The sequence below is a fragment of the Adiantum capillus-veneris genome, chromosome 8, assembly GCF_014529385.1.
Source record: "Adiantum capillus-veneris isolate H3 chromosome 8, ASM1452938v2, whole genome shotgun sequence".
In the NCBI taxonomy this organism is placed as follows: domain Eukaryota; kingdom Viridiplantae; phylum Streptophyta; class Polypodiopsida; order Polypodiales; family Pteridaceae; genus Adiantum; species Adiantum capillus-veneris.
In genome coordinates, this window is record NC_140938.1 from 36,428,179 (window position 1) to 36,439,648 (window position 11,470).

At 41.6% G+C, this 11,470-nt stretch overlaps 1 protein-coding gene across 1 annotated transcript; it reads left to right on the top strand.

Moving 5' to 3' along the window:
- Positions 1 to 3,351: 3,351 nt before the first annotated feature.
- Positions 3,352 to 6,438, top strand: LOC147451968 (putative pectinesterase 15). The gene is made up of 5 exons (XM_086517816.1): positions 3,352 to 3,648; positions 4,592 to 4,763; positions 5,058 to 5,264; positions 5,725 to 5,969; positions 6,234 to 6,438. Exons 1-5 carry the CDS (start codon positions 3,368 to 3,370, stop codon positions 6,382 to 6,384), a joined length of 1,056 nt encoding a protein of 351 aa, XP_086373942.1. The 5' UTR covers positions 3,352 to 3,367; the 3' UTR covers positions 6,385 to 6,438.
- Positions 6,439 to 11,470: the final 5,032 nt, after the last annotated feature.

An 11,470-nucleotide genomic window follows, 5' to 3' on the forward strand; every position in this document is an offset into this window, starting at 1 on the left:
TTTATGAAGGAATTAATTAGAGCTTGTTGAAAGCTCAATTGAAGCTGGCATTAAGATCTTTCCACAACATCTTGAACACATTTGTGTTGTTGTCAGCCATGGTAAACGTTGCACTTGATGTAAACATAGAAATAAATAAAAAGAAAAAAAAACTTTCCACGCACATAGACTTCACAAAGTGGGAAGCTTTATAACGCGATTAATTATTAGAGATGGCAGTTTGAAGAAAATTGACTTAGGTGAAAGCTCAATTGAAGATGCTAATCAACCTAAGCTTAATCAAACCTTGTAATCCAATTGTTTGAGCATGGAAGTGATTCAAGTATGCCTCTACAATTTTCAAAGCTGCTCTCGTTATAGAGAATCTGAGGAGATGCATCGTGGGAGCCTTGTGGAGAAAAAAGGGTGGTATGGTGCATGGAGGGGAGAGAGAGGGAAGAGAGAGAGAAGCTAACTCCATGCGTCACGAGCTGCAAGGCAAAGACACAAATATTTTTTGCACATTCTCACAATTGTAGTTGAGAGAATTTATATTAACCCGATAACAATACAATAGCCTTCAAGCACTACATGTGCCTTGAGGGGACTAGGGTTCCCTAAGGGACTTGTACATAGAGAAGACCATACATGTTACTCCTATTCTCTTGGGTGTTCTAAATAGCATTCAACATGCATCCATCCTTCATCTTTGTCAACTACCCCTCTTCTTGCTCCTACCATGTGAATGGCTCAGTGATTAATCGCATAATGTCATCAAAGAGAGCTACCTCCAATTTGCCCTCAAAGACTCAAATGTTCTTTGACTTCCATACTTGGTTCAGGTTGCAGAATGTGACCATTTGAGTGCAAAAGAAAGAAAACCTAAACACACACTTGAAAAGCCTAATCTCCTCTGATTAAAGGCTACTTAACCATGGCCATTAGTGGCTCAAGGGACTTGATACCCATGAACATCATTGCACATGATTTATTTTGCCCATTACTAGTGAACTGCACTAATACACAAATGCTTATATAGACTTAATAGGCTAACAATGTAGTAACCTTTATTAGACTTTGGACTACATAAGTAGTCCTTAGTAAAGGGTGGATTTTTGGGTGCAAATCTAGACCATTGGAAAAATTTTATCGATTAACGCCACAAGGCAAATTAATGATACTATTTTTTTTTAAAATTATTTCTTTTAAGCATTTGTGAGAGGGTGTTGACATTTGTGTACCTTGTTTTAAAGAGAGGCATTGAGTATCGTGTCAAAATTTATTTCTAAGTTTTTTGCAATATATTGTAAACTAAATTATTAATTGTTGTCACACTTTTAAAAAAAGACCAAATCTTTTTTTTGTGATACGACATGTTTTCAAACAGTGGTGTCACTTTCTATTCTTTAATGGAGCAAACAAGGCTTTATTATGAAACTCTTCTCAATAGCGTTATGTAGGCCATAGTGAATTTTCACCAAGTTTAAATGTATATAGAGAACCCTTAGTACCACTTCCTTATTAAAAAAACCCTTTATGTATAGAATTTTTATTTTTTTAATTTAAAATACCCTTACATATGTATAAATTTTTTGTACACAAATCAACTTCTCCTATTGAACTCACGTGCTTTGTAAATGTAGTGTTGTTCTTTTGTCTTTGTTCTTTTTGGATTTCCGAAAGAAGCCTTTGTATGATGTTACAATTCTAGAATGATTTATGTAACGCGAATCTAGAGAGATACCCTCTAGAAGAAGGTCGAATGTAAAAGGAAAAGTGTAATGGAAAAATGAAAGGGGAGCTGGGTTGTGCCTCATCTAGAGGCCACCAATTGGCGGATGCTGCACAATCCAAGGGGTGCATGCCAATTGAAGGTGAAGGGGGAGCATTTTTTGTGTGTTTTTTTTATATGCTTTCACCTTTGTTGCATAGAAGTCTGTGAGGTGGGTTGGCTTGGGCTAAAGGTTTCTCTATTACGACTAGGTCATGAGATCGACATTTGACTGACAAAGATTGGAAACAACCATTTGAATTTGTCTGACTGGCAATCGCAATGAGCGTTGAGGAATCTGGAGAGATTCCCTATGGTAAAAATGAGTAGACCAAGTCGGCGTGCCCAATTTTGAGAAGCATGTGGATTAGGGAGAATCTAAGAAGATCCTCGCGGAGGTTAAGGGGAAAAGGTGAGGAGGAATCGAGGGAATTTGGCACGTGGAGGAGAGAGAGAGGAAGGTAAAGAGAGAAAGATCTTCGATGCGTCAGTAGGAGCGTCGAAAGCAGCCAGCGAGGTGGCGCATGGCGGATGGGGATAAGGAGAAAGAGAGAGAGAGAGGCAGGAAGATTTTTTCTCCATTGACAAGAGCGCAGCTGCTCTAAAGCGACGAGGAGCACCATGTTGCTCAATGTACAACGCGAGATAGCGTCCCCAGGCCAACTGATACTCTGCATGGTAGCAAGTGCAGATCGCGGTTGTACTGTTGCCATGGGAGAAACCAAGTTCGATGTCAAGCCGAGGCGATCAGCTTGAAGGGTGTCGGAGATGGTGTTAGCGCGTTGGGAACGGGGGGGAGGTTCCGAGCCTTGCTTTTTCGTTTGAGAAATGAAAGAAGGCGGAACGAATCAGCCCGGATTCCATGTATTGCGCGTAGAGCCAGTAGTTTCTCTTAGTGTGCAATTAAGACATATGATGCAAGTAGTAAACAAGTAGAAAGTGGCACAAATTAATTTTCCTTAGAATTTCTCTTACTACAAATCTATGAATTTGCCCTTTATTTATCGAGCCTTCTTAAATTTAGTATTGTTCATTTTCTTTCGTATTTCCATTAAAATCTCTCTTACTACAAATCTACACGTTTCTTTTGTATTTCCACTAGAGTTTCTCTTACGACAAATATACATTTTTCAAAACATTTATAGAGCCTCCTAAAAATTATTATTGTTCATTTACTTTTGTATTTTCCTTAGAATTTCTTTAGTCATCTTAGTCAATAATATATTTAGCAAGTATAAAATATTAATGCTCATTTTTTTTCTGTATTTCCCTTCAAATTTCCTTATTTATTGTAGTCAATAATATATTTAGCTCATGAAAAGTTTGCCTTGAAGAGATGCAAACTTGAGGTGGGCAGCAAAAAGAATGTTGATGACAATGATAAAGCGCGGTAATACACATGTGCACATGCAATATGCCCTTTCTAAATAAAAGATGAATCATGATAGAATGCATGGGTCCTGAGCATCCAATTAGTCAAAACACTGAAGAGAACCAACCATCTTTGTGCTTGTTACTAAAATACTCGAGCTACTTTGAGAAGTTTGAATTAGTGAACAAAAGGTTTTTCCGTTCGTTTATTTATGAATAGGGGGCATAACCGGTGAAAGCGCAACAATGTGGTATCTCATAAGAGTTGGGCTACTGGGCTTGTTCATGATTTATGGTGGAGGTGGAGGTGGAGGTGGAGGTTGTGAGGAGATGCCAAATATGTCAAATGAACCCTCTTTTGACATGTTTGCAAAGCCAAGGCTTTTGAAACAAAGAGACATCTCAAGGTACCTAGTTGTGGATAGATATGGGAGGGGTTCCTTTACATCGATTCAAGCTGCGATAGATTCCATTCCTACTGGGAATGAGCAATGGGCCCACATACATATCCGTGCTGGTTACTACATGTAAGTGGCTACCCTTTTTTTTTGGGTGCAAAAATCATCACCGTGCGTTAATATGAATTAATCAAAAAATTTACATGGCAAGCCCTGCTCACAAGCTTCCATAAACATCCTGCCATAAAATAGAAGATAAAGCATCCCCACAACGTCACCGGCCGAATAGGGGAGGCCATCCTCGACATCATGCATACCAGATATAGCCAATAGGGCGGGGGCCCGTAGTCCCCATCAAATTCAAGATCCAAAAATTGAAGTCATATCCCAGCCAGTGCTTGAAAAAAACCTAGGTTTAGTGTAATCCGACCTACAAATTTTGAAATACCTCTATACTTTATTTTTGAAGGTGAGAAAACCTACAAAATTTAGTGTAAAAACCTTCAAATTTTGTAAATTTACCTCTGTTGTTTCACATATGTAGGTTTGCCAAGTTTTTGGAAAAAAGTTTTTTTCGAGCACTGAGATTCCCACCCTAAATTTTAATTGTCAAAGGGGAAAACATTCAAAACTCTTCAAAGAAAGCACATAATGTGTGGTCATCACGACTCTTATTTTTGTTGCCGTTAAAAGGGATAGGCGCACCAGTTAGCATCTACAGCTTACTTTTTCTCGCATGAGCTTATACCTTGCTAATTTTTTATTTTTATTTTTGCAAAACTCACAATGGTGAGTGGATTATATTATCAAAACCAATAAATTACAAATTCTAGTCATGCTCTTCTCCTAGCTACATTGCCCTCGGCGCCCCCTCGGGGACACTGGTAGAGACATCAGTGAAGTCTCCTGAAGAGGATTCATCAACATGATTCATACCATGCTAGCTTATTGAGATTCTTGGATGTTATTTCTGGTTGGAGATGGAATACTTTTATGAATGCAACTTAGGCTAGGTAGAAGCCTTGCTTGCCATGTGGCATATATGAAGCTTTTTATTGGTGAATTGTGGCAGAGAGAAAGTGATCATTCCATATGATAAGCCCTACATCATGATGCAAGGAGAGGGTGTCATGCAAAGTGTGATAGTATGGGGAGATAGAGATGGCACCACCTCCGACACCGCCTCTACTGCCACGTTCACCGCCAATGCTCCCAATTTCATCGCCCAGGGCATTAGTTTCATGGTACATGCTTCACCTTTAATCCTTTCTTTGACTTTGGAATTTGGATTCAACATTCTTCTCATCTTTTAGATCACTACTATATGTAGTAGGTCACACCGTTCCTGTTGACCCCACACACACACACACACACACACACACACACACACACACACACACACACACACACACACACACACACACACGTTATAGGCTAACTAAGTTGATTTTTGTCATTGCGGATTGGAACTAGACTCCCTTTTTTATGTGACATTTGAGTGTGTGTTGTGGGTGGTGCATGTAATCAAAATGAAATAGAATACAGCACCAGCACCCCCTCCAGGGACATATGGAGGGCAAGCAGTGGCAGCATTGCTAGCGGCGGATAAGATGGCCTTGTATGAGTGTGGTTTCCATGGAGCTCAAGACACACTTTTTGACTATGAGGGGCGTCATTATTTCAGAAATTGCTTCATTGAGGGCTCCATTGATTTTATCTTCGGCCATGGACAATCCATTTACATGGTCAGTACCTACATTCACAACTTACAAGAATTTTTGGACAAACTCTCACAATAATTCCCACATTTTGACTTATCTCAACATCATGAGCTTCTGTGAGGGAGGCATCGCATACCTAGGTAGGTACAATTGGGGGCAGGGGACTGCCAGCCATCCCTTGACCCCAATCATACCTAGCTAGGTATGCGATGCCTCTCGAGCAGAAGCTCATGATGTTTTGCATTGTATGAAAAACAGTGAAAAAGACTTTGTTTTCCTACATGAGAAAATTTCTATATCTTCTTGTGATTATTCAATCTTCATTTTCTACCACCCTATCTGATAATATGCAAGTGCCTTCCCTTCATTTGAAGAGAGAGAGAGAGAGAGAGAGAGAGAGAGAGAGAGAGAGAGAGAGAGAGAGAGAGAGATGTTTATGGATGGTTCTTTGAAGTACTTACTGGGCTGTATGTGTCATGCATAGGGATGCACTCTATTTGTGATGGCCCAAGCGGGATACTTGTCAGGCTCCATCACTGCTCAAAATAGGAATGCTTCACAAGACAATAGTGGTTTTATTTTTGCAAACTGCACTATTCTTGGAAGAGGAGAAGCGGTTCTTGGGCGTGCATGGGGTGCTTACTCTAGAGTGGTGTTCATGTTCACTTACATGAGTAGTGTCATCTCTCCTCAAGGCTGGGATGATTGGGGTAGCTCGGAGCGCCACAGGTTTGTTGCTCCTTTACCATTAGCCTATATATATGATCCCTCACCCAAGTGATGCCAAACAGCACACTGATCAAAGATGAGCCTTTAAATTACTAGCACATTTTGAGACTACAATATGGATCCCACTAAACTAGTTGGCAAGTTGCATGCTTTTCAATTAGTGTGGGCTCTAATGATATGGGCTTAAACTTCAGGATGTCATCTGTTTGATTATGTCTGTTTAATTACATATTTACATTGACTTAATGGTTGTTACTTGGCTAGGACTGTTTATTATGGAGAATACAAGTGCTTTGGACCCGGAGCCAACCTTGATTACCGAGTGCCATGGTCACGTGAGCTTAATGATGTAGAAGCTCGAGCAATTCTTCAACTCTCATCCATCAATAGTGACCAATGGCTTCTTGACATATGACCACAGTGTGTCTTACGTTTGCACCAAAGGCTTTACAAGTCGATGTTCTACAGATTTATTGTGTCACCTTTGAATCAAGTTTTTTTTTTTTTTTTTGGGGGGGGGGGGGGGGGCTCACAATATGTGAGAGTTTATATTGATATGAAAAAACCATTACATCAGCACCATGCTCAATCCTAGTCATGACCACAAATATTCCAATGGAAATTGATAATAAGAAAGAATCCCAACCTGGCCGTCATCAAATTGTCATAGATTTGACGATAGAGTTACCCAATTCCATTCATTGAAGGTCTTGCTTTTTTCAATCCCACAAATAATTTCCTTGCTATCTTGTATAATCTCTGTGAAGCTGGCTCCTGATAGATTCTGGGCAAACACTCGGCCATTCTTAGTCTTCCAAACATGGTGGAAGAAGTAGAAATCTTTGAAGCAAGGTTACATGCTCGAAGAAAACTGCTGTATAATATCTCTTGATACCCCACACGCCTAAGGGTAAATTGTAATTCCTTATCTCATCTCATTACTTAAGACCACACTGGGTCTATTTTGCATTTCATTAGTTAATTAATCAAGAATATTCCCTTAGTCTCACCTTCGCAAAAGCAAAAGTTCACTCGTGGCTAGTTCCCACGTTGCGTTTGCCCTCACCTCTGTCGATTGCACTGCTGCACCATTTTTCCATGGACTGCCCCCGGTGTTCTTGGTGGTGTTCGCAGCAACGGATCCGCTTCGCCTGGCAAACAAACATGGGATGCGCAATCGCCACCATCTCTTTCGTGAAGGTGGAATCGACTTCTGGTCTCCCTGCTCTGCACCTCTTCTGTTCTCGTCCCCGACCCCTCCGCCCCTTCTGTTTTTCCCCTGCATTCTCATCCCCGACCCCTGGAGCTCCTCCTCATTGCGGCTCTGCCTGCTCTGCGCCCCTTCTGTTCTGCCCCTGTATTCTCGTCCCTGATCCCTACAGCTCCTCGACCCCTCCGCCCCTTCTGTTTTGCCCCTGCATCCCGACCCTGCAGCTCCTCCTCATCGCATCATGCCCCCAGGCCAGTCCTACCCCTCTGCCATGCTCCGCCAGTAAGGAACAAACTAGCTCTTACCCCTCATCAACTCCATCAACTCTTGTCCCCTCATCTCTCCATCAGCTCCATCACCTTTTAGTTTATGAGCCTGTAGAGAGTCGTTGCACTCACAGCCTACCATGCACACTGATGTGTGTGTGTGTGTGTGTGAGAGAGAGAGAGAGAGAGAGAGAGAGACCATGAGACTGCCCGAGACAAACAAAGAAGCAACCATCTGCTCTGTGCATCACCATGAACCGAGCGGCATGCCTGTGTCTGTCCTCGCATCTCAACGCAGCAAGACCATTGCGAATAGCCCACGGTCGTGCTCGCTCACAAATTCACAATGAATCTCTCTCTCTCTCTCTCTCGTGCAACGCACCACAAACCCCTTTTGATGAGAGCCTTTCAAAAAAATTAAAAGCAGAAAATAAATTCTGGACACCGACACGTGGTACGCTTGGCTTTTCCTTTCTTCTTTACTCACTCCAATGCGAATCTGGTTGATTCTCACTAAAAGAAATGAAAAAATGATTTGAGAGACATACACCCCCACCCCCTCTTGAGGTTTATGTTTTTTACTTCAAGAGGAATACTTTATCTTCAACTTGTGATGGTTCCTTGATAGAAAGAATCATTAAAGTACGAAAAGGTTGACATAAAATTCCAAAGAGGTTGAGCATATTCTATGATACGAGTTCCACTTTAAGTACAGTAGTACGGCCGGTCGCCTTCGGTGGCCTCTCTCTTCCCCCCACTCTCTCTCTTTATCGCGTGCAAAGGGGTTTGTTTTTGTTTTGGACTTTAGCCATCAGGTCGTAGATTGCGACGTGTGTAAAGAGCTCCCCCTTACGTCACATTATGTTAGTAGATTTTACAAATTAATGTGAAGTAAGTTTGACCCTTGTGAGTGCTGGCGAGGAAAGGTGGCACAAGAAGTAGTGCCTTTTTTTTGTGCAAATCTCACATTTTGTGAGAGGTTATATAATAATAAAAACCACAACACCAGTGCCCTGCTCAACTTGAGCCTTGACCAAAAGGTTCCAAGGGCTAGAAAGGGAGCCATTAGCACAGAAAATGAGAAGAACAAACATCGTCCAAAGGGCTTAAAAAGGGAGCCCTCAAACCCAAGATACAGATAACAAGAATATGTTAGGCTTTAAAGAAATCCACCCAAACATAGAAGGACTTGATGCAGAGGCAGTCGGGTGCCTCCTCCCGGAGTAAACCCTTGCCTTGCACGACTCTTCACCCTCCACACCAAACAGCTCAAAAGCTCCAATGTCACCAAGGTGTCAAGGAGTTATTTCTTGAGATCTCAACATTTAATCTCTTCCATCATTGTGCATGTTCTCAAATCCATAGTAGGCTTTCTTATTAGCTCCCAAGAATCACGTTGTGTGTCATAATAACTAATATCTAATTCTCCTAAATGATTTTCTCATGTTAAACTGATCATTTAATTGGGAAGTACCAAGGGAGAAAAAGCTAGAATATTGGTTAACCTGGCAAACCGATTATAGTAGGGATCCAAAGGAGAGAAAATGGGGATCCAAAGGGGGGGGCATCTGCAAAAGAGCAATGCGCAACAATTGGCTTCAAAGACCCTAAGGTTCAACCCATTAAGACTTCCAAATGCTAAGGTTCCAAAATACAAAGGTTAGGTCCAATGGTCAAAACCTAGGGAATATTGGATGCTTGTGGAAAGACTCAAAAGTATTCACACATCCCTATCTTGGAGGGGGACGAGCCCTTTTAGTAGGGGATGAGAGAGAAACACACACACAATCTAGCAAGCTCCCTTTTCACAAAGGGAATAGGGGACACATGTTAGCTCCCTAGCCTAGTTGCCCCCAAGGTGCATTCACATCCTAGGATGGCCATAGAGGTGGATCAATGAGAATTAGGCTAGAGTACATTTAGTTTAATTCATTTAAAAACACTTGATAAAAGAACCAATAGAAATTAAGCTCTCTAGAAGACTATTGGACAGTCTCCCAAGGGGTCCAGTGAGCATTCAACAGCCCAATGGCTTGCCTGATTCCTATTGGCAAGAAGACTAAGAGGTCCAATGAGAGTTTAATTGCATTAATTAAATACCTAAAGCTCTCACAAAAGGGGAAAGGGAGACACATGTCACAAGGCTATCACTTATGCTTCTTAATTATCATTGGCTAAGATTTGCAGGGTCCAATGGGATGCCATCATGAGTAAAAAGCAAAAGGGGTCAACCAAGAGAGAGGGGGGGGATTGATTTTGGAAAGGCATTATCACACACACACTCACACAATCTCATGTGTGGAGTAAAGAAGGCTATCTCCTTCTCAAGATTTAATGGAAAGCTCATCATCTACTCCAAGCTTGTGATAAGGGAGGCCTACGCCAAAAACTCTTGGCTTTGTGATGCAAATCCAACCAAGATCCAAGCTCCAATGCATGCTCATCTCCTCTACCGTGCTAATTACTAAGCTATTATGAGTGATTATGTGACGAGACATACTGGCTTTTGACACCACCAATGCGTTCGGAACGCCAAAATACCCTAAAAACGAATGTCTACTTGTCTCATTCCGATATCCGGAGCGGCAAAAAATGTCAAAAAACCCTAAAAAATGGGCTTTTTACTTAAGGCGCGCGAGGAGGCATTCTAAAATGCTAGAATGCCCCTCTGCGCGCCGTTAGTACAAAGATCCTTTTAGTGATTTTTGGACAATTATCTTTCAAGAAAGCCTACCCATGTTTCTCTATTGCACTTTTGCACCATGCTCTCTATCTCTCTCTCTTCCTCTCCCTCTCCCTCTCCCTCTCCCTCTCCTTTCTATAGCTTAGCATATTTAAAGAGATAGAGAGTGAGAGACTCCCATTACTAACGGCGCGCGTGGAGCATGTTTTGACCTCAAAAAACACCTCCTCGCGCCGTTAGTATAAGGTAATAGAAAGACTCTCTCTCTCTCTCTTTCCCCCGCCTTACTTCCTCTCTCTATAACACTCACATATACACACATAAACACATACACTGGTGGATGCACAGTACTAAAGGCGCGCATAGAGACATGCACACCGGTTGTGCCTCTCTACGCGCGCCTATAGTATAGAGAGAGAGAGAGAGAGAGAGAGAGAGAGAGAGAGAGAGAGAGAGAGAGAGAGAGAGAGAGAGGCTCTTTGTTTTTGTGTGTGTGTGTGTATGTTATATTTGTGTGTCTGTGTGTTTGTGAGTGTGTGTGTCTGTGTGTGTGTGTGTGTATGTTATATTTGTGTCTCTGTGTGTTTGTGTGTATGTTATATTTGTCTGTGTGTGTGTGTGTGTGTGATCAAAATGCACTTTGTAGAATTGTAACAATGGGTGTGCGTGTTCACTCTTATAGACCCGAAATTATGATCTCTAAGGCTAAGATGATGAAGAAAAAACCTATGTGATAGATGGAGGCCTTTTTAGAGATTTTTTGACATTTTTCTCTCAAAAAGCTCTCTAAAAGAGGAAAAAAGGGTTTTTTATTAATGGCGCGCGATGAGGCATTCCAAAATTTTGGAATGCCCCCTCGCGCGCCGTTAGTAAAATGTTCTTTTATGGGTTTTTGACATTCTTTGCCTCTTTGGATGCCGGAGCTAGGCAATTGGACATTCATTTCTAGGATATTTGGGCGTTCCGGACGCATTGACAGTATCAAAAGTTTCAAAATCTTCCACCACTTGATAGTTTTGTAACTTTTTGAATTCTAGTGATGACGTAAGCCGTATCAAATGCACCGCATCTACCTTCTGAAAAAGGTGCTCGCATTAAATGAAAGAGAGTGATCGTCTTCAAGGACCACTAGATTATTAAATGAGGAGAGGGACGCCTTTTATATTTTTGTTAATATCAATCTATTTTTCTACGTAACGTAGGCTCTTCTCTCATTGGAGGAGCTTATTTTTCTCTCTCTTCTAAAAGGCCATCCAAAAGACCTCCGAAATCTCCTAATGTCATGGGATTCTCCAAACTCCCCACCAAGAAGAGAGATTACCTGCGAAGCCTCCTTGTGAGA